Source organism: Chamaea fasciata, unplaced genomic scaffold (genome assembly GCF_029207755.1).
Source record: "Chamaea fasciata isolate MVZ Bird 193981 ecotype frontalis unplaced genomic scaffold, bChaFas1.0.hap1 SCAF_5, whole genome shotgun sequence".
NCBI classification, from domain to species: domain Eukaryota; kingdom Metazoa; phylum Chordata; class Aves; order Passeriformes; family Sylviidae; genus Chamaea; species Chamaea fasciata.
The window spans coordinates 42,540,298-42,561,927 of NW_027094090.1; the positions used below are offsets into that span (position 1 = coordinate 42,540,298).

Genomic DNA, 21,630 nt, shown 5'->3' on the forward strand with positions numbered 1-21,630 from the left:
GATTTGCACTTCGATGGTGGAATTCAAGAATTTGACACACAGATTTACATCTTCAAGTCACAGTTAAGTGAAGATCAAAAGAGGTATCTCTTGCTTTCAAATACAGAATCGTTCTCTTATTCCCAGCTTCCCACAGCTAAGAAATGTAGCATCACTATGTAAACAATTATATGTAGTATCTGTCTCTTACCTTCCAGTATATGGCTCCCAAAATAAAGCCAATAAGGAGAGACAGCAATGATGTCAGTGCTATGCTGATCCCTTGCAGGCTGGAGCTACTAATGAAGCCAAGTGCTTCTTCTGTAATTAAAGATATTCTCATTAGTGAAGACAGATTTATAGCAGAAAACTGTCTTCAGGGCAACACTATTAGCAAGAGCACTGTCATGCACCACCTACATAACAGCATCTTAAATAGCAGAACAGATACTTCAAAGTGCAATGTATATGAAATGCACTTCATACAAAATCTTACAGGAAATTTTTGACCACAAGGATGCTCCACCCACTTCTGAAAAAACACTGTTGAAAACTACCAACATCTATTCTCTTTTTGCCATTTGTAGAGAATTATCTCTTTCCCACATCTCAAAGTTTTGGATTTCTTAATTTTTGAAGGTCTTACTTTGAAACACAAAGCAGTTATTTGGAAAAGAATATATGTCAATTCATGCATTTGCATGAGTTCCAGCAGATAGCTCCCACTGATTGCAGGCACTTTGCCTTGCCACTAATCAATGACCAACACGAGGACTCTCAAGGGAGGTTGATTTAACAGAATAAGCCTGATCACTTCCAAAGCTTCCTGGAAAGATACTGCTAACTTCAGCAAGATCAAACCCTTGTAACTTTGAGGTTTAACTGTGTGTTATTTGGTTATAACCATTTCTTGAGAGCTTTTTAACATTTTGTACAGAAGAGCACCAATCCCATTCTTTCACGTACACAAACAATTCCATTCCCCTCACTGGGAGCTGCATGCATGCTGAGACTAAAATTTGGCCCTTCAGTTATTTCATCAAGAGCGGGAAGTGGAAAGTCCTACAGAGTCACCTGGGGACCCTCCTGAAATGCAAAGTGAACCTCAGGAGACAGGTATTTTACACATGGTCCACCCAGGTTTGGTTGATTTCAAATTGGGTGTCTGCAGCTCGAGGAGTGGGTGTATTGACAGATTACAGGAAAAGAACCAAACTACAAGCACTGGAAAAGTGTAGGTGATTGGATACATAGAAATGAAAATGAACGGACAGCACTAAAAATGTGTGACTCATGCAAAGAGCAAATGTCTAAGCACATACAGTATGATATACTGGGTCAAACAACATGTGTTTAGTATATTATTAAACAGCTTTCAAGAAAATACTTTAGTTTAGAATGGAGTGTTCTTATAATTAACTAGCAATTCATTTTCGACTCTCAGATTTTCTTGTTGATATTTTTCAAGCTTTAGACAAATATTCTTTTTATTTCTGAAATTCAGCTGTGTTTTCTAGGCTCAATGTAGATAGAAATAAAAATACAACATAAAGTCTGTATGTTATATATTCTTATACTACATATATCTCTGTGTCTCAAATACTGTTTACTAAGTCTAGGTTCTGACTGCAGGGACTTGAGTTTCATTTGTATCTGATAGATCTGGCACACTAAAAGGAAACATCAGTCAAGCAGAACCAGTGCTAGCTTACTGTGAAAGAAATCTGTCTCCAGAAAGGAAAGATAGAAGACAAAGTTCTACAGAGGTGAACATCAGCTAAAAAAGAGAGGCTATTCACTAGTCTGCCTCTGTCTGCTCAGACGTTAAAGCCAAGATCAGACATTTACTGGGGAGACACAACCTTTCTAACTTTTTGTCCCAGATTAGGCATAGAGGATGTTTGCTTGAAGAAATGATCTTCAAGAAAACTGGGCAAACTCAAGTTGGTGGAGCCAGCCTGAACAACTCCAAAAATGCTCTCCTGTTGTTGTTTTTCTGAACTGTATTCTCAGAAGAAAATTCCGATATTGCTCTTGTGCTCTAGGCAAGTAAAAAGCAATCCTCATTTGCCTAATGTCATTCTTTTCAGTGAGAGACTGCTGAGTTTTAAAACTAAATTATGTAAATCATATGGGGATGGCCATGTTTTCTGGATTTCTCCCCACAAACTTCAGAAAAAAATTAAAAAGTGAAATAAAAATCAAAGGAAAGACTCTTCAGGTCAGGTAAAGCATAATGTGTTTGATAACATGTTATGGTAGAGTGTATAACCTCAAAAACCCTCTGCCTATCTGCAGTGCTGGGCAGCATGTCATGGCAAGCATGCTGTTTTTACATGAACTGCTAGAGAAATGTTCTGTATGCAGGGTAATCAGTGATATTTTTGTACCTTTGTTTTTAAAAGTATTTTTCCACAAACGTAATGCAATTTAAGACAACAGAAGAGACCCTTTTACAATGAGGTATCTAAAACTGGAAAAATCTGATTTCTGAAAAGTTATCTCCAATGGAGATAATTTCTTCAACATCTTTGGAAAACTGAAAGGAATTTATAATTAGGTTTCTATGTGGGGACATGCAATCCCCATTTAGGGATTGAGCCTAAATACAGTCCCATTGTGACCCTCACCTCAACCTACCTATTAAAAATGACGACAGCTTTTTATTTTTTTTTTTTTTCCCCCAGAACCTCACATGAATTAATTTGTAAGTTAAGTAACTCACAACTACCTTAAAAAGCAAGCAACAACAGAAGACTATTTAATTTCACTTGCAAGTCCAGAAAAAATTCTCTTGAAAGATCTGGGGAGAATGAGATGAGTCATGGCAGGTTTCTTCATGTGCCTTTTATTTATATTAAAATTTAAAATGGAACAGGCTGAAAAATTTTCAGTCTGGAGAACCTCCCAGGGGCTTGTGTCTCAATGAAGAAAAGAGAGAGAAGGAAAGAAGGTCCCTGGCTACCACAGGGACCTTTTCCTCAGTTAGAAACTTTGGAGCTCTACATAGATTCTGACTCCCATTAGTTGTAAAGGCAGAGCAGGAGAAGGAACAGCAGGAACCAGGTGTACCAATAACTTTATGAACTCTTTGGGCAATGCCAGAGGAATTGCTGACTCTATTCAGCAGAGTGAAAAATGGGAGTGGATGCAGGCCAGCATCTCTCAGAGCTCTCATTCTGCATCTTGTGGAAGATTCTCTAAGGAAGTGAGGTCATTTGATGCTTATTTACATATAGTCTTCATGGACATTGGGATGTCAAGCTGTAAACAAAATATATTTACATTAAAAGCCACTCAGCTACACAATGAAGTTATTGAGCTGCTTCCTACCTTGAGCCATGTATGATTATGATTGAAAGCACTGGCTTTTTTTTTTCTTTTTTTTTTTCCCATATATGTCTCAAAGGAATTTTCATCTACCTCTGCTCAGTTCCAACATAATTACCACAAGATCCTATCTGTAAAAATGCAGAGCAGCTCTCACCTGTTCCTTAGGGTTTTCCATTAACTATTATGTTTGAACAAAGGAACAAAGGCACAGAAGGCAGCATCAATTGCATTAAGCCATAGGTGAACATTTTTAAATTGTTGTGCAATTACTGAATTAAACTATGGTATTTTTTTCTTAATTAAAAAAGGAGACCTTCTTCCTAAAAACAGTTACAGAGATCTCCGTGTTTACATATTCTTTGAGCTACTCAGTACTAAATAATAGGGCTAAATTATTGTGAGGAAATTACAGACAAAAATGGAAGGAGCCAATACTGAACTCTTAATGAAATTATAAAGAACATTATGGCATTCAATTGTAGAAGAAGTTTTAGTCACAGCTAGTAAGTTCAAGCTTTGATCAGAACATGAAATTCATCTGATTGGTTCAACCACTGAAAGAACAGATTAAGACTCAAGACTTCTTACCCTGACACTTCTTCTTTACATAGGAACCATCTCATCTACATTCTCTAGACCAAGAGTGGTATAATCATCCAGAGAAATATGAGCAAGACTGGAACTTTAACAGCGAATTGAAACTTCAATGGACTACAGTCAGATAACACAAAGAGGAAAAAAAACAAACCAGCCTAACTAAATTTGGGATGGCGGTGGCAGCCTTTTGAGAGTCTTATGGGGGAAAAGATGAAGTAGGAACGTGTTACAACTCCATATTCAATATTACGAGAATGAAAAAAACACTATTACCATTCAAAAACCAATTAGAATAGCATAATTGTGCCATTTTTCATTTAGCTGGGCTAAGACTCTTTGTGCATATTTAGTTGAGATTCTACTCTATTATTGTAGTTTAATTTTATTGTTGTGTAAGAACAGCGGAGTAATGAAATATGACTCAACAAAAGTAGCAAAAATAAAAATCCATAACAGCTAATTTATATACAATTTTTATGATGAGTATTACACAAATTATTTTATTAGATGATGCACTTCAGGTTTGTCTCAGTTGAATTTAGAATTGGAGCAGTTCAAGTCATCTGACTACACAGACTTTATTAATAGATTCAAAAGATATTAATCTGGAGAATTTCTTTTGCAAACACTGAACACTTCTAAATGCTCTAGAAATTATTAAACTGAAAAATAAAACTCAATTTAAAACTGTTTAAAATTAAAGGGTTAAATAAAAAATAATATTGTAGTTTGTGTTTGAAGATGCTTTTTTTGAGGCTTCCCCTCTTCTCAATGTTTTCCTTTTTGAAATTTGAATCTAGTGGTACTTTTTTGAGAACAGTAATGAAGCCAGGGGAATGCTACACTGGGGAGTCCTCACAGGGGAAGTACTAAGGTTTATTCACTGTTGTTCCATCCAAGAAGGTAAGGATTAACTAAAATCAAAACTTTCTCAGCAATAAAATCAAGACAAAACTAAGATTGGCACTAAAGGCCATTTCATAGAATAAAACAGTGTCAATAAAGATTCCACAGCTCCCTCCCTTCAAAAAAAAAAAACAAAACAATTGAGTAACTACAATGGAACCAGTTAGCATCCAAATTAATGTAATTTAATCTGATTATGAGTTCAAACTGTCCTCAGACCCAGCCAGACATGCAGTCCTCATGTAATTTCTAAATAAGGCTGTTAACTGATATCCAATTTTCCAATAAATTGCTTAAGAGAATGATAATCAGTTAAAACACACCTGTACAGCATATGGTAGCCAATCAATTTACTGCATTATATTACTTAGGCTTTTTTCCTACTTGATTATCAGTTCCAATTATAAAACAAGATTAATAGTCCTGCTTCTGCACTCTCCTCCACAGTACAGACACAGGTGCCACACTCCATTGCACTGTCCGGCACCCTTCTGTTACTGTACTGGGTCAAACTCCTTTCATCTGAACTGCTCCTGTAATCTGTCTGTCTTTTGGCTTCTTGATTCATTCCCATTGCTTCAGGCTGTGGCTGAATATTTTTCCTCTAGAAATGACAGCAAATATTCTCACACGTTCAGACCTGAGAGAGAGACAGGTATGCATTCTTTAACCCCTTCCTAGTGCCTCAGAGTTGGCCTGGGGCTCATCAGGTTATTTGCAGACAGCTCTGTGACCCCTGGCAAGGAATCTACGGCAGTGAGGCTTCCCTTTTCCAAAGACTCAGGCTGGCAGCCAGGAGTGGAGGGGTTTTTATAATTCCTTCTACTCTGAGGGTTCTGGGCTATGATGACTTAAGACCTACTCTTAATTAGAAAGCAATCAAGAAGGGCTTAAAATCTGATAGCAGCTGTGAGCTAACTACGAGGTAGCATGCATGGTGCTAAAAGCCCAGAGGGTAACTAGATTACGCATTCCAAAGAGAAGGGGCATGATAAAAAACTCAGGCCTACTAGCAACTGTATCACCATTAATAGCTACCATTGTGCCCACTAGACTACATCAGGTTGCCCCTACGTTCACTTCCTTAAGCACAGGGATTACCAGTCACACACCTCATCATCACACATTCAGATAACACAGATGTTTGTGAAGTGAAAAGAGGAAATTGTAAAGAGAGCTAGAATCACATTGTCATCTTGACATGTCAGGCAAACAGGAACAAGGAAACAAGAGGATTAAACTTTGATCACCGTTTCAGGAACCCCTAAGGAAAATCCCCTCATGTTCACATGGGAAGCTCCAGATAGTGTTCACCTTGTCGTACATGATGTCACTGAAAGTCCCTGAAACTTCACTGTTTACCTCCACTTCACATGCCTATACCAGTTCTGACCTCGTGATAGGTAATGTTGAGGCTCTTACAGCAACCATTCTGGGCTCTTATCAGGGAGCTGTCATGTAACACAGTGACCAAGACAGATAGGAATGATGGACATGAGTATGCCAGAGAGAAGATTGCAGCCTGCCTGTCATTGACCCCAAGTGAAAGCTTGCTGACTGTGGAGATGGCCCTACTGCAACTACAGCAAATAAACATGGGGACTGCCTTCAGGGCTGGTGTAAAGCTTGGGACTGACAGTACTCTCAAAATGCAATGTACAGGTATTCTCTGTTCACAGGAGTACCCTTGTCCAATTTAGCATAGCTATTCAGTTCATTTGGAGCGACTTCCTTTTCTGAGAGTTAAAATGAGGTGTCTGGCCAAATTTGCTGAGGCCATATGACTAGTGAGACCTCATGACAGCCAAAACGAAGAGGCTTGCCCTCTCCAAGTTGTAGAGAGCTGTCACATAACTGTAACTTGATAGCATCTCTACATTTTGATGAGATAAGTTCATTGCATTTCAGTATGACAGCTGAGAAACACATGGTACACCATCAGGAACATGTAACTTCCCATTAATTTGCACAATTAATGACATTCTTTTCCTCTGAGCTCTCACAACCAGCTACCAGAATAAAATGGAGACATATATTCAATCACTTGTACTTACTGTTACTGCTAGTGCTACTGCCAATGCTGTCATTCCTAAGAGAGCTGGCAGCAACAGGAGGAAACAAAAATGTTTTTGTGACAGCGACTCTGGAATCTAAATAGAAAATGAATGTGTCAGAATTATGAAACTTAAAATACAGTTCCCTCTATATAAGACGATGGGCTACAGGACTACTATGATGTGGCTATAGGGCTGTTTTAAAAGCTGGCTGTAGGACTGTTCATAAAGTAGATTAAGCCAAAAACGGCAGTTTTATTAAGAGGCAGAAGTGTCTACATGCTGAGCTGCTTCTGAATAGCTAATCTGGAAAAGCAGTTGTCATCTGTCACTGGGGAGAGTAAAAGAAAAGGTAATACAAACCCTCCATTTACTGGAAGGATAAGAAAGAGCTGCAGGAGCTTGACCTGAGCTGGTTAAAATTTTTAAATGAAGTATATATTGCCCCTGTTCAGGAAAAGTGAGATGAAATTGAAGGTGACTTCAGGCTGCTGTGATTTACAGCTTGTCTTAACTTCCTCTCCTTTCAGTTGTGCAATCTTAGGCTCTTTTGCCACCTTATAAAACTAAACAGAGCATTAAGAGAAGATAAGAAGAGCAACGTAAAAAAGACAATTCAGGATATATTTTGGATGAATAGAAACAGAGCAGCATAATGCAAGGTTATTTTGATTATACTGAGAAATGATGTATCTAGGAATGATGGCACTAGAACTTGACTTCAAACAGAAACATAACCTTCAGTGTCAGTAGTTAATTTGCAGTAAAAAGGTGACATGGAGGCATGGTATCACATCTTTGGCATCTACAAAATCCAAGGAAAATCACACATTTATATTTGCCTGGATTCTGCTTCCCAAAAGGAGATCCCTCTTACCATTCTCTGGTGTTCCTACTGTTGAAGGCAGAATGCAGTCATTCTTATCCCATCTGTCTGCAGACTCTTTGTAGACCTCAATGGTATTATTAAAGTGCCTAAAAAAATCCTCAGGAATGAAGTGACCTTCTTCATAAAGGTGACCATTTTCTTTCACAAAATCCTAGAGTAAAATATAGAATTCAGCTTGAAAGAAGGTCAAGGGAAATGCTCATTTCAACACCTCAACAAATTATAAAAATACCCAAAGATGATACAAAATTGTTTAAATTTTTAACCTGCAGACAACCAGATTAGTTGTATACAATCTTCATAAAATATACAAGCCATCTGATCTGAGGATTTCAAATTAGCTCTGGAATGAATTATTAATATACAGTGTTGCAAAATTGCTAAGGAATGAAAGACAGTCTCCCATCCTATACTGAAAACCAAGAGATTTTTTAAATTCCCCTCATTAAAAAAAAACCCTCCTTGATTTCACATAACTTTGCAAAGTTTCACATGAGTCTTTTAATATGAACACACAAACATGACAATCATTGGTATTGTCAATAAAGAATGGGGAACAGAATACAATAGCTGGGATACACCGCTGCTCAGAAACAGGCTGAGATCCCTGATAACGTACCTAAAAATATGAGTGACTATAAACAAGGAAGCCCAGTCACTCTGAGGTCCAACAGACAAGTTTGTTATGCCAGACTAAACAACATGATTGAGATCCATGTTGATGATTGACTGTTTTCTTCCTTTTTTTATGTCAGCAAGTCAAATTTGGCCTGGGATTACTCTGTACTCCCAAGGACAGTGGCAAGAACATGGTCTAAGTATGTCCTACGGAAAACCTCCTGGTTTTGGCTCTAAAGTTATTTTATGCTTGATGCTGAAAGTACTAGACTTAAGATCATTATTCTCTAAGGAAATCAATACCTAGTTGCTTTGCTGAATTACAGGATATTTACTTTTCCATTCTACAAAATAAAATTCCTCTTCCCCAACCACATCCCAGCTGAATGCTTTGAATCATCAGGACAAAAATAGAAAAGAGAAAAATATATGTACACTGAAGATTTGAGATAATTCAGTTTGAAATGGAAAAGTAGGGAACATCTAAATCCTCACAGCAGTCCAATGCAAACACATGGCAGGCTTACAAGGTTATTCCACTCTAAGGGCATCTGAGTGTTTTAGTTCATTTGTTTCATTCTGGGTGTTGAAAAGGTGCAATTACAACAACTAAGGACTTAGCTGATAAAAATAACTGCATACGGAAGATAAAACACTTGCTCTAAAGAACATGGTGGATTTAACCTGTTTCATTCAGTGGGACAAAACCTTCCATCACAGAACTTATTTTAAATTACTGATAGTCTGGTCAGATTTGGATAATAGACTAGAAAATTAATTTTCTCCCCCCTTCCCTGCCTGCAGAGAGAATCAGACATCTCTTGAGTGAGAATCCTTCCAGCTGCTGTTAGAATCCGGAAACACAAGAAAAAATGGACCAATATCCTCTGGTCTTTGCTGTGCCTTTTTTTTCAAAGTGAATGAAAACCATGGAGAAACTTTCAGAGCTTCACACACAATGATATATACTCAGGGTATATTAATAACTTTAACCACATCATCTTCAGATTTACATTAAGATCACTAGCAAAATATATAATTTAAGCTGGATACACAAGGAAGATTTCTGCTAGTTTCAACAAGATCAAAATGAATTAATTATCTTAAAGAAGATTGCATTTCTGACTTTAAATAACTGCATACAGGTCATTGTATATACTGTAAGTCCTTGTAAGCCATTTTTCTTTGAAACAGGAGAAAACAATTAGGCAATGTTAGCACAGCGTACTCAGTGCATTTCTAAACAAAGTAGGATTTCAGATGCACAGGAATAGAAATGAAAACAAATCTAATAAAGCCTTGGATATTTCTAAACTATTACTGAATATTGTGCAACAGAAATTAACAAAGGAATATCCACTACAAAAGCTGAAACTCTGTATACGATTACCTTATTTTTATCAAAAGCAAGGCATGCCATAAGATCATTAATTATCCTTGTGAGATTATTGATGATTAAATAGTTGCTCAAAACATCCGACATATCTGGAATGTCAGAAAATTTCTGGAGAAGATTATGTAGACTCCGTGAAAATTCAGGCACCATCAAATGCAACCAACAGTGATTAGGCTGCCAGAGGATAAAAAGAGAAACAAATGTAAATTAAATATCAGACATTTGTAGAAACTGGTTAAACATCTCAATGTGCAAAAGTAAATTAGACTGTTCTTTCCAATTTAAACTATCTCAGAATTATAAATTACAATTCTTCCTCTTTACTGAGGCAAATTTTCTCTTTAGTCCTTTTGGCAATATTTCTATTCTCACTGATACTGACATATTTATGGTTGTCTGTTAAATGCTTCATTAAATTCTCAATGAACGCCAAGCGTCAGTGTGTTGAGCATTTGAGCCTTGGAACATGTTACTATGAACCCTCGTCCATGCTTTCATTAACCTGTTTCTTTTCTTTTCAATTCCTATTGCCTTAATAATTCTTTAAATACCAGTTTTCATTTACTCTTGTTACTTTACATGACTCAGTTAACCCCAAAGATCCTTGATTTGAATTTCTTATTAGGAGGGTTTCCATTAAAATTTTGCATGAAATCCCTGTGTGCTTTTATCCAACTTTAAACTAGTTAGCTGAGTTAATTCCCTCTCTTCAGCTTTTTCACTAAATGGCATTACTGGAAACAGTTTCTAGATCTAAAAGTCTTTCTTCTTCCAGAGTCTTCGATAACAAAAGTGTTCTGCACAGCCTGTCACTGTACACTAACACCTATGCAATTAGTTTGCAGACAAAGTTTGTACAGCTGTTCACATGACTGAAACCTGGTAATTCATCTTGCTGTCTTGGAGGAAGTCATTAACTTCTTTTACTTAGATATATATAACAGTAGTCAAATAGAGAAAAAAGTCACCCACCCTAACTCGGTATGATCAGCAAAAATACAGGTAGTGCATTAGTCAGAACTGCAATTTGTACCTGTAAATACCTTTCCAATGAAAGCTAAATTCTTAATGGCAAACATTATGAGAATTTATTCCATATATGACATTATTTTTGCACTATTGAAAATGTTTCATTAAAGCCTTCCAGATACAAAGATCTTGGCCCAACAGATCCTAAGTACTCTCAGTACCACTAAACCAGTTTCCAGTTGCTGCCCAGTGGACAGGCAGTATGACAGACATTCAGTAGGTACTGAATCCACCTCGCGCCACACACCACAAATGTTTGGCAATGTACACACTTCTAGGCTTAATTTTACCCAATTTCTTCAATAAACCTGCATACAGATTCTTTATTAAAAAAATAAATCTACAGGTGTTGTTCTGCTTTGATGTGTAAATGTTTCTGGCAACAAAAAATACACTTCACATTTTTGAAGACTAATCAGACTATTAGGCTTCCAGGCTTAGAGAACCAAATGTAAATACATTGTTCAGCTCCACCTGAATTTCCACTTCTGTGTACAACTCTCTCACAAAACGATAACCTGTGGCAAGTCTGTGATATAACCTTTTGCAATTGTCTCAACTATGACTTAGAAAAGAAAGAAACAGAAAGAAAATAGATAGCATTTGACTTGAGTCTGCTTCCCTTTTTTTACTTCAAGGACAACAAGGTGAGGAGAGAGGCAGAAACAAATAAATCAGAGAAAGTTTTTGGAAACATATTCTATTCAAAGAGTGTATGTTGTACCATGTCCATGTCATACGGCCCCCATGAGATAGGCAACACATTTTCTTTCCTCTGCTTTGGAGTATGAAATACTGACACAGAACAACTGTGCTTCCCTGAACTGGAAACCTCAAAAATCTTTTCCTTTGAGGTTTTGTGGGTGAGCATTCTCCTCTGGCAGGGACCAGCATAAGCTTGCTGCTTCTCCTAGTGAACATTTGGCAATTCCAGCAGGGAGTCTGTTTTGTTGCTCCTGTGGTTTCACATGCGTGTGGGAGTCTCCTCTAACTGAACTGTTCTGACCTACAATGCTGTATTTCACAAAAGCTCTAAGTTCTCTTTTCAGAAATGTCAAGCTGTGCAATCACTTGCTACGTCAATACCTACCAAACACAGGGATAAAACTGCTCTAATTGAAAAATATGACATTATTTGTAAGGAGAAATGGAGCTTTAACTCTGATATTTTGTGTAAACTTTGACCAAGATTTACATTTTAGGGCAATTGCAAACATGATTTCCTTTGTAGTTCTGGGTAGATCTCATTTGGCTTTTCTTTCTACACCTGTGTAAAAGTTTGAATGTTATCTCCTCTTCTGAATTCAGCCCTTTGCTGTCATCTCTGCCTTTTAACCTTCAGGTTCAACTACACAGTTCACTCTCTACAAGACTACTTTTAAAGCCACTCAGTTGCTTTGAGCTAGTGCATAATGCAACAACCCTTCTGTTTAATGGATGGGTCAGTCTGTTCCTGTTACATGCACTACACTGGCTTCCCATCTGCTTTGCATTCCTCTGCCTTCCTACCTTTAGTCATCTACATTTGGGACTTGCTACCTTGGGTACACTTCCCACTTTATCCACGCACTGAAGATTGAAATCTATTGAAAAAAATTGCAGAGCACCATTTCAATCCCTTCAGAGTTGAGCAAAGGGCATTTACTTTAGGCAAAACCATGGTTTCCCAGCTTGCATGGACCAAAGCAAAACCTGCTTGTTCAGCAAGCCTTGCTGTGGTATGCATAACACAACCTGAAATTCCCGGAGAGGAATTTGGCAAAGTGGGATATGAATACTGCCGAATACCTCCTCCTCTGAAGGCAAGTGGCCAAGAGTTGCACCTGCCATTACCATGACTGAAAGTGGTGTGCAAAGGGAACACGGAAATCTCAGCTCTGAACTTCCCTTCTTCCTTTTTATTTCTTGGCTGATGGTTGTAAACGTAAAGTGGATCTAAATTTCTGGATATGATGCAACAAGATGACACAGCAGTGAAAAGAACAGAAAAGAATCTGCATACTGGCAGTCAAAACTGAACTATGGAGATAGGCAAGAGTGAGAACAACCAAGACTCATTGCTCAAGCATGTTCCCTTGTCTCCTTCACCTGCCAACGTCCCCAGGATGCAGTGGAGGGAACAGCCTCAATCCAGCCCAACAGCTAATGGGATAGAAGCTGGGGAGACAGCACTCAGGCTACAGCTGTCCTCCACAGATGTGAATATCATCACATCAGACACCAGGATCAGTGAATTTCAAAAAGCCCAGCAGTGAAGTTCAAAAACCCAACAGTGGCAGCCAGTCTTGCTTCCCTTTTCTCTAAATATTGGCTATTTTAAGAAATGGAAAATTTTCCATTAGTTTTAGTTATATAGGATAGAGTACCTGACTTCCACAGCATCTGTTTTGCGGAGTTTTCCTGTCTAAAGAACCAACTTTAAACTGGGTTTTCCAAAGTACTCCAAGTTTTAGTAAAAGCCTCAAGCTTCCAGCAAAACTCTTAAAAACACTTCTAAATCTGACATAACCTTTCATAACCTCACAACTCAGGGCCCTTCACTATCCTGCAGCCTCCTTTTTCTCCTCTCATCTTCTTGTTATTCAGGACTGAGTAACTGTTGCTTCTGGCATAATTTTCCAATATCAGTAGGGAATATTGCTAGATTTGCCACATTGTTGTAGGGTAGGATGCATTTTTATATGTGTATCACATACAAATTGGACTTTTACAGTGAAAACTTAGTACAGACACAAAAACAGCTTCTTACATCCAGCAGATAATTTTCAGCTCCGATGTATGTGTACAACTATTAATTCTTAAGACAGGCACAGTATTGCTTATTTCAACTGACAAAATTGTAATTTTCTTACTTTTTTCCTTGCCTTAAAACAATATAGCATTCGGCATAATTTGTATTTTCATCTTGTCTCATTTTTGCCTTTTTATTGCAATGTATGCAACAACCAAGTCTTCAATACATAATTTCAAATTTTTTTTGTTAAATTGAGGAAAACAAAAACATATTTAGTAGATTGAGCAATAAAACAATATGATTTTTAAATAAAAATGTTTTAAGAATTTTAAAGTGTATAGATAATGCTTATTTGAAACTACCATGATGTATTAAATATGGGATTATATAGAAAGAATAACACAAAGCATGTTTGAAATCCTGCTGGTTTGTTTAGTTACTGATGCTACTATTTGCTGAACTTGGGATTCTCTTTACTGGCTACTCAGTGTTTGTTGTGCTCTAATGGCACTTCCACTGGCTGAAACAAGAAGGATTTCTACAGTATGTTCCAAAGTACAATTACATAGAACTTAATTCCTTAAGAAAGCAACATTTTTCAATTGACACAATGAAATAATACTGATGAAATAATAGCACAATGAAAATTTGACTTTTCCCAGAAAAAAAAGTTGAAAAATTTAGTATGAAGAAACATTTTCCAGTAATTCCTGTGATTAAAAAGGTTCTAAGGAGCTGCAGAAATCTCTCTACATTTCATTTAAATAAATACTTGGGAACCATATGAAAAGTGAAATAAACATTATTTAACTGTAACTTGCTAAGACATAGGACTAGGTACAAAATGTTACAGCCGCCACTGGTTCCAGTGGGCTATTTTATTGGCATTAACTTTAAGTGGTTCTACATACCAGACTATCCATCTTCGGGACATATTTAAGGGTTATCATATAATCATTTGGGAGATTTCCAACCTAAAAAAACCAGATAATAAAAATGTTATTACTTACTACACAAAGTAAGACTTCATTTCCATTACTGCATTCAACAAAATCTACCAAATATTCAACAGAAATTTTCAGTAATTTACCAGGTGCATGCAAAAACAGTTACTTCCATACTCACTTTCCTGTGGAACTGCTATTGACACTTACTTGCTCACAAGTGAACCATCTTTCCAAAGCTCTGTAATATGCCCAGACCTGATCTGATCATGTTCAATGCTATTGCTTCCCAGCAGAATTAAAGTCAACAATGGGTTGAGAAGAAGAGAACTGATGTTTTTCATTACTGCAGAAACTCCACTGCCCTTCCATCTTTTAATGCCCTTAAGTGTTTACATGATAACTTCTACTGCAGACACTAGAGGACCCAGAAGTATCTAGACTTTTTCCTTCAAATAATGCCCAACTTCAACATGCTTCTGAACCTAAATACTTGCCTGCCTTGTGCTTAGTTATGTACCAGGTCAGAAAAACACTTGAGCACAACTTTAACTTCGGGGTTGTGCTTCTTACTATGATGAGCAATATCATTATATCATAGCAATGTCCTGGGGCAAAGGAGAGCTTCCACACACATAAGCTGCAGCTTTGCAGATGTGGGTGAGCATGAGGTGTGCTGCAGCAAGGACAAGGAGTGGAAGAAGGGCTTCCACAGAATTATACTATACAATCTGCCACAGATGGGATCTGACACCACTGTGAGACATGGTTGAACATCTGAGGAATGTGCTGAGTTGGGAGACGAACAGTCCAACAGTCACCAAACTGACACAAATTCAAAATCTTTTGAAGTATTTTTTTCAAAAAGTTTAGCCATATTATGATGCTTAATGATACAGTAAACCTATTTTCTATCAATGAAAGCATCAATTGATACTGCTCACTCTGGTTTGAAATCCACGTAGTCAAAAGCAATATGTGCAGATGTCGCTCCTTGGGTGCAAAAGCATTTCTACTTCACGTTAAAGATCATTATTCTGCTGCTATAGCAACCAGCAAAGGGATTTCTTTTCCCCCTGAGCAGTTTTTAGGTAGTATTTTGTTTGGCAAAACGTAATGCTTTACTTCTTAATTTCTTAATTAAAATTTCATTTCAATTAAAAATTAAACCAGTTACTTCAAAATGTCATGGTTCTAGAAATGATCAAGGGCAATGCTTATACACAGCCAAACACAAGTGAATTCCAAACATTTTTTAATTTATGTGGGCTAAACTACAATTTTTCAGCTCAATGACATCTATCTTTCTCCTACAGCTTAGAACAGTTACTATATAAATGATCCTTAAAAATTCCCTCACATAAATCAGTTTTGCTTCTCCTTTTATTCTTCTTTTATTTTTTACACCTACACATTCCCAAAGCAGAAGCGCCACTAAAATTCTCTATATTAATTTGTATTTACCTGGAATTTTGGGGAGTTGAATCAAGATGTTATTAATACTGAAAAATATTTCAATGTGTTTTTTCTTTCTTTAGAGCACCAGATTTATTCTGAATCCTCACCCAAATTTTTTGTCTATTATTCCTTTCTTTAAAACATCACGGCATTGTGGCACACTAATAGGTATTCCACTACTTTCGCAGCTTCCTTTGCATGCCTAGAGACGTAGAATTGGCAGCTCTTCAAGCAGCACAGATAGTGAAGATGCTGCTCTATGTGCAAAGTTTCCCATACTCACTCTAGAGGGATTCCACACTTAGCAATGCCAGCAAAACCACTGTTCTTTAAGAAAGGTCACTGGAAGATTAAATTTGTTCCATATCAATGAACACTACAAGAATTGTTATGCATTATGTATACAATCTACTTCCCTGGCATCAGAGCCTCTCAAGCACTTTTCACGCACAGTTAAAAAAATTTAAGTGCCCAAGAGCTCGTACACCTTCTCAATCAGAGCTGGAGCACACAGTTCACCCTCAGATATTTCTCTCCTTGACAGACTGTGAATCAGATAAGATATTTTTGAATTTACTACTAAAAACGAAGATCACTGGGAGGATGGTGTCAAAGACAAAATATAGGCACTGTCTCAAGACAAAACTTGTTAAAGTTTTGTTGACTGAAGTCCACACGTCAGATGCTGTGCTGGTAAACGATGGATCTTAGTCAAAGCGAGGGAGTTACGTTTGTGTCTCACTTGGACTTCCCAACCTGCACACAGAAAATCGGGTAAAGCCCCTGATGTAAGAGTGAAGGATATGTCTGTACTAGGTCTGCATTTTTTTACTCTCTTTCTTTGCTGAAATGTATCTTGAAATTTTGTTGAACACTAGCCTCCAAGACTCTGATCTAAACCCAACCACTTGATTTTCATAAGCTGAAATGATCCTGGAAGGAATGAATGGACTCTGCACACCTGCTCTGTGCAGGGTGCCTGACTGCTGTGGCTTCCAATGATGCCAAGATGACAAGTCAGCTTAGCCCTGCCTGAGCAAAGCTCTGTGGAAAAGAACTGTCCCTTGAAACCACCTGAGTCCTGGAATGGCGCTTTTATTTGTTCCTCTACTCAACTCTATGAGTACAGTGACAAACCTGGGGGATCACAAAACACCTGCCTGCACAACTTACCTTGGTTAAAACAGAAGTAAGAGTTGTGATTATTATAGAGAATGTCAACTGATAATCTTGCAAAGGAATGCATAGAACCATAAGCATGAATTTCAATTAAAATGTCACAAAATTTTTCTCTGATTTAGTGGCTGTGTGTGATTACACATATCCCAACAGGCTGAGAAAAGTTGAAGAGCAGGGAATCTAGATTAATGTCTTTAAATCCATATAAAACCAACAATAAGGGCTATATTCCCAGTTGTAACAAAATCTCATACTGAGGAATGTAACATTACTTTTGACATAGAGAGGTCTGAATGTTTAACACAGAACTGTTAACACTGCAGAACCCAAACAAATTTTAAAATATACTCACGGTCACATAGATGGAGAAATGAAAAAAGGATGTAAAAGTGATTTGGGTTCCATAAACTACTCTTTCATACCAACAGCAGATGTGAGAGATGACCTGTCTGCAGTCACATGCTTTGAAATGAGGGCTACCGCTCTTGAAAATTCCCTTTATTGCAATTGTTATGAAAATTATAAGGAGATAGATTATAACCACTATATTAGATTGTAATATATAATTTCTTATGCACGTAAAAAAGATCAAGTATGTTAATAAAGTAAAAAATACCATTTTTCCATTGTCAGTGTGTACTTTTTTATTCTGAAGCATATGATGGGAAAAAACATACTTTCCTTTCGGATATAATTTCTGCCTTGAATTTCTCTCTATTTCTATTTTCCTGTTCTTCCCATAGAATAATAGAATGGTTTGGGTTGGAAGGGACATTATAGATCATCTGGTTCCAACCCCCTACCATGGACACTACTCCTGGTTGCTCAGAGACCCATTCAACTTGGTCCTGACACTTTTCCTAGGGAAGGGCCACCCACCATTTCTCCGGGCAACTGCTCCACTGCCTCACCACCCTCACAGTAAAGAATTTTTTGCTTACATCTAATCTAAATTTCTCTTCTTTCAGTTTAAAGCCATTCCCCTTTGTAATAGCACTACATGCCCTTGTCAAAAGTCCCTCTCTAGCTCTTTCTCACTGCTTCTCTGGCTTTTCTTTTCCTGCAGGAGTTTCCACTGTCTGTACTTCATCTCTGCAATCTACTCTATCTCATCTGCTAATGAAGCAGTTAATAAAATCTTCATCATTTGGCTTAAGACAACATGCTAACGATTTCCGTTCACACTTTTGACAGTCATAGTGGCAGATTATTTGCAGCATAACAACTCTGGATAATTTTTTATAACCCCTTCACTCAGGAGAGCTAGATCCATTTAAAAATAAAAATCAAATGTGGCAGAGAGTGTAAAGTACATATTTACAGCAAAGATGCAATGTGAAAGCAAAGTATTTGACAGCATGTCTCAAACAAGGAACCGGTCAGTAAATCCTGACTATTGTTTGGGCTTCCAACATTCAAAAGAAGAAAATTGCTTTAGAAACGTAGTTCACAGAAGAAGAGGTATCTTAGATTTTGTTAATGGACAAAACAAAAATCTGTAGGTATATTCTGTACATCCTGCACAGCTCAGTGAAAATTCTATTTATATGCAGGTTTTGATGTTCATATTTAACAAACATATATACAACTGATTCCTAATTTTTATGCAAAATCAAATGCACAATTACAGTGATGCAGCTTTCTGCTGACTTACTGTGCTGAAACGAACAATGGGGACAGATTTTATTGACAGGTGCTGCAATTACAGTTTCATAATACAGAACATTTGCTCATCAAGTAAAGTGCTTCCCTCCAGACATCTTCATTACAAAAGAAGCAGGTCATGTGATGAGTAGTGCAGAATGAATACTCTCTAAATACTTTCCTTCTCTATAGGTACGAAATTATGCTCTTTTAAAGTTCTCACCATTAAAAAACAAAAATGATTGTTCAATTGTTCTTTGCTTTTTAAGATCATTTTACTTAGGATATATTCTTCATATGACAAAATTATATTACCTAGATGTGAATAAATTTAATCTTATAGAATATACAAATAATTTTTTAATGAAGAGATACCAGTCTGGTTTGGTCTTACATTGGTTAATGCTCAGAAACCTCATGGTTATTGAATTACTTTCTTTCCAATTCTTTCTTCTGGCGTGAGTCTAGCATGATGCTAGTGAAAATCCGGATTAAAACCACTGAAAACAAGTTACGCCACACATCTGTCCTCAATTTATTACTCAAAACAAAGTTGATTAGGCAAATGACCCACATTTTCAGGCACTGCACACCGTGCCTTATTCTCCAACAGCTTAAGCTTAGTAGACATCTAACATCTATATTCACAGAGGGTCTTGGCTGAGGCAAGTTCTCATATACCTAAGGTACAATAAAGTTGAGCAGAACACAGCCACAGTCATGCTTGGGAATTTTCTACGAGCGATGTAGAGGGTTTACAGTACTTGGAGCAAGCCCAGTACCAAATAAATGAAGACTAGGTAGGGAATTGAGGCACTGTTTAGCAAGCTGTAGGTGTACTGCAGTAGAAGGGGGGGGAACATACTAGAGAAAAAGCCAAATGAGGGATACAGATTCATAATGCGAAGAATCTTAGCATGAGATAGGAAGAGGATGGGAATCTACCTGGAGTTCATCAAGGAGTATCTTTCCTGCAGCCACAAACAGGGTAATGGATACCATGGAAATAATGAGGAGAAGTTGAGGGCAAACTCAGCATGTGTTATGACAACACAGGCAGTGTTAATAGTACCTTTGAAGATAAACCCAAGAAGCTTGCCATTGATAGTGGAAAAAAAAGGAGGAACGGCCTGAAGGAAATAAGTAGAAGATAAAGGGTCAGAGCAGCATGTGAAGAGACAGAAGATCAAAACTACAGAAGCTGAAGCTAGAAAAAGATTTTTCATAGACTGGATTTTTATTGACCAAGAATATGGAAGAAGAATGTACTTGTTTGTCCAGAGAACAACAAAAAAAAAATTTCTCCTATTATGAGAAGAAAAATAATGAAGATTAATGAAGATTTTAAAAGTGAACTTTGAAGGGTCTGTGAAGCATCAAGACCCAAATCAGACACCTTTGTTGAAGACCTGAATGTCTGGGGAGAGATGGTGATGTAACTTTACAGTGAGGAGAAATGGCCCAGGAAAGGCTAACATTTTGGGGAGATGAAAGAGATCATACTCTAAGGAGGATTCATGCCAAACTGAATCTAGGCTCTAGACTAAATATGTCTGATAATTTGTTATGAGACAGAAGGAAGAGAGGCAAATATCCTAAGGTATTTGTGGGATTTGTGCACTACCACTGAACAGATAGTTTACTGCACACAGAGACAGGACTATACTCATGAATGAGGACAAAAAGGATTAAAGAACATGAAAGTCTGGCTGAGAATAAAGCATTTAGGAACAACTATTATATCACTATGTCCAAATGTGACAGAGTTTGTGGATAACATCATAATAACTTTGAGCAATAACTGTACACTTAACACTTCTGTGAAATCCTCCAGGCTACAATCTGTTCTCAGTATGAAAGGGGAGGATATTTATTAAAGACCCTATGTTCTACAGGCACAGATTCTTTGGAATGAACCCGATTCATAGTCTGAAACAATATCAGCAAAAAAAAATAAAACTTTTACTTAAAGGCCAACAGGATGTCCAGACAAAGGGAAAGGATGTGGATGTTGTCTACCTGGATTTCAGTAAAGCCCTTGATACTGTCTCCCACAGCATTCTCCTGGAGAAGATGGCAGCTCATGCTTTGGACAAGTACACCTTTCATGGGTAAAAATTGTCTGGATGGCCAGGCCCACAGGCTGATGGTGAATGGTGCCAGAACCAGGTGGTGATTAGTGCTCGCAGGGCTCACTATTGGGGTCAGCAGTATCAGTTTATTATCTTTATTGATGATCTGGACAAGGTGACCAAGAACAGTCAGTCACTAAGGTGGGTGGTAGAGTTGATCTGCTGGAATGTAGGAAGGCTCTGCAGAGGGACCTGGACAGGCTGGATCAGTTGACTGGGACCAATTGTCTGAGGTTCAATAAAGCCAAGTGCCAGGTTCTGCACTTGCCATAGTAACACTACCCTGTGCTACAGACTAGGGGAACAGTGGCTGCCTGGAGGAAAAGGACCTGAGGGTGCTGGTTGAGAGCTGGCTGAACATGATCCAACATGTGCCCAGGTGGACAAGAAGGCCATTGGTATCCTGGCCTCTATCAGCAATAGTGTGGCCAAGCAGGACCAGGGAAGTGATTGTCTCCCAGTACCTGGCCCCTGTGAGGCCACAGCACAAGTCCTTTGTCCAGTTCTGGGCCCCTCACTAACAGAGGAACAACAGAGAAGGACAGTAAAGCTGGGGAGGGGTCTAGAGACTAAGTCATATGAGGAGTAGTTGAGGGATTGGGTTGAATTTTGAAGATACACATCATCAGAATATCATTCCTTAAATCAATGTTCATATTGTATTTTAAAAAGCAGAAATGGTACAAAATTTTTATTTCAATTGGCAAGAGTTTTAGGGTCTCCTGCACCATATTTTTA

General features: G+C 37.7%; 1 protein-coding gene across 2 annotated transcripts in view; it reads right to left on the reverse strand.

The window, feature by feature from the left end:
* Positions 1-21,630, reverse strand: part of KITLG (KIT ligand) — a 52,323-nt gene that overhangs the window by 4,574 nt on the left and 26,119 nt on the right. Inside the window, exons 3-7 of one of the 2 annotated variants that reach the window (XM_066183353.1) lie at positions 14,447-14,509; positions 9,767-9,946; positions 7,747-7,909; positions 6,870-6,965; positions 191-300 (exon numbers count right to left, since the gene is read on the reverse strand). In XM_066183353.1, the coding sequence (XP_066039450.1) occupies positions 191-300; positions 6,870-6,965; positions 7,747-7,909; positions 9,767-9,946; positions 14,447-14,509 (612 nt within the window). The remainder of the gene's footprint in view (positions 1-190; positions 301-6,869; positions 6,966-7,746; positions 7,910-9,766; positions 9,947-14,446; positions 14,510-21,630) is intronic. The other variant, XM_066183354.1, reaches the window with a different exon arrangement.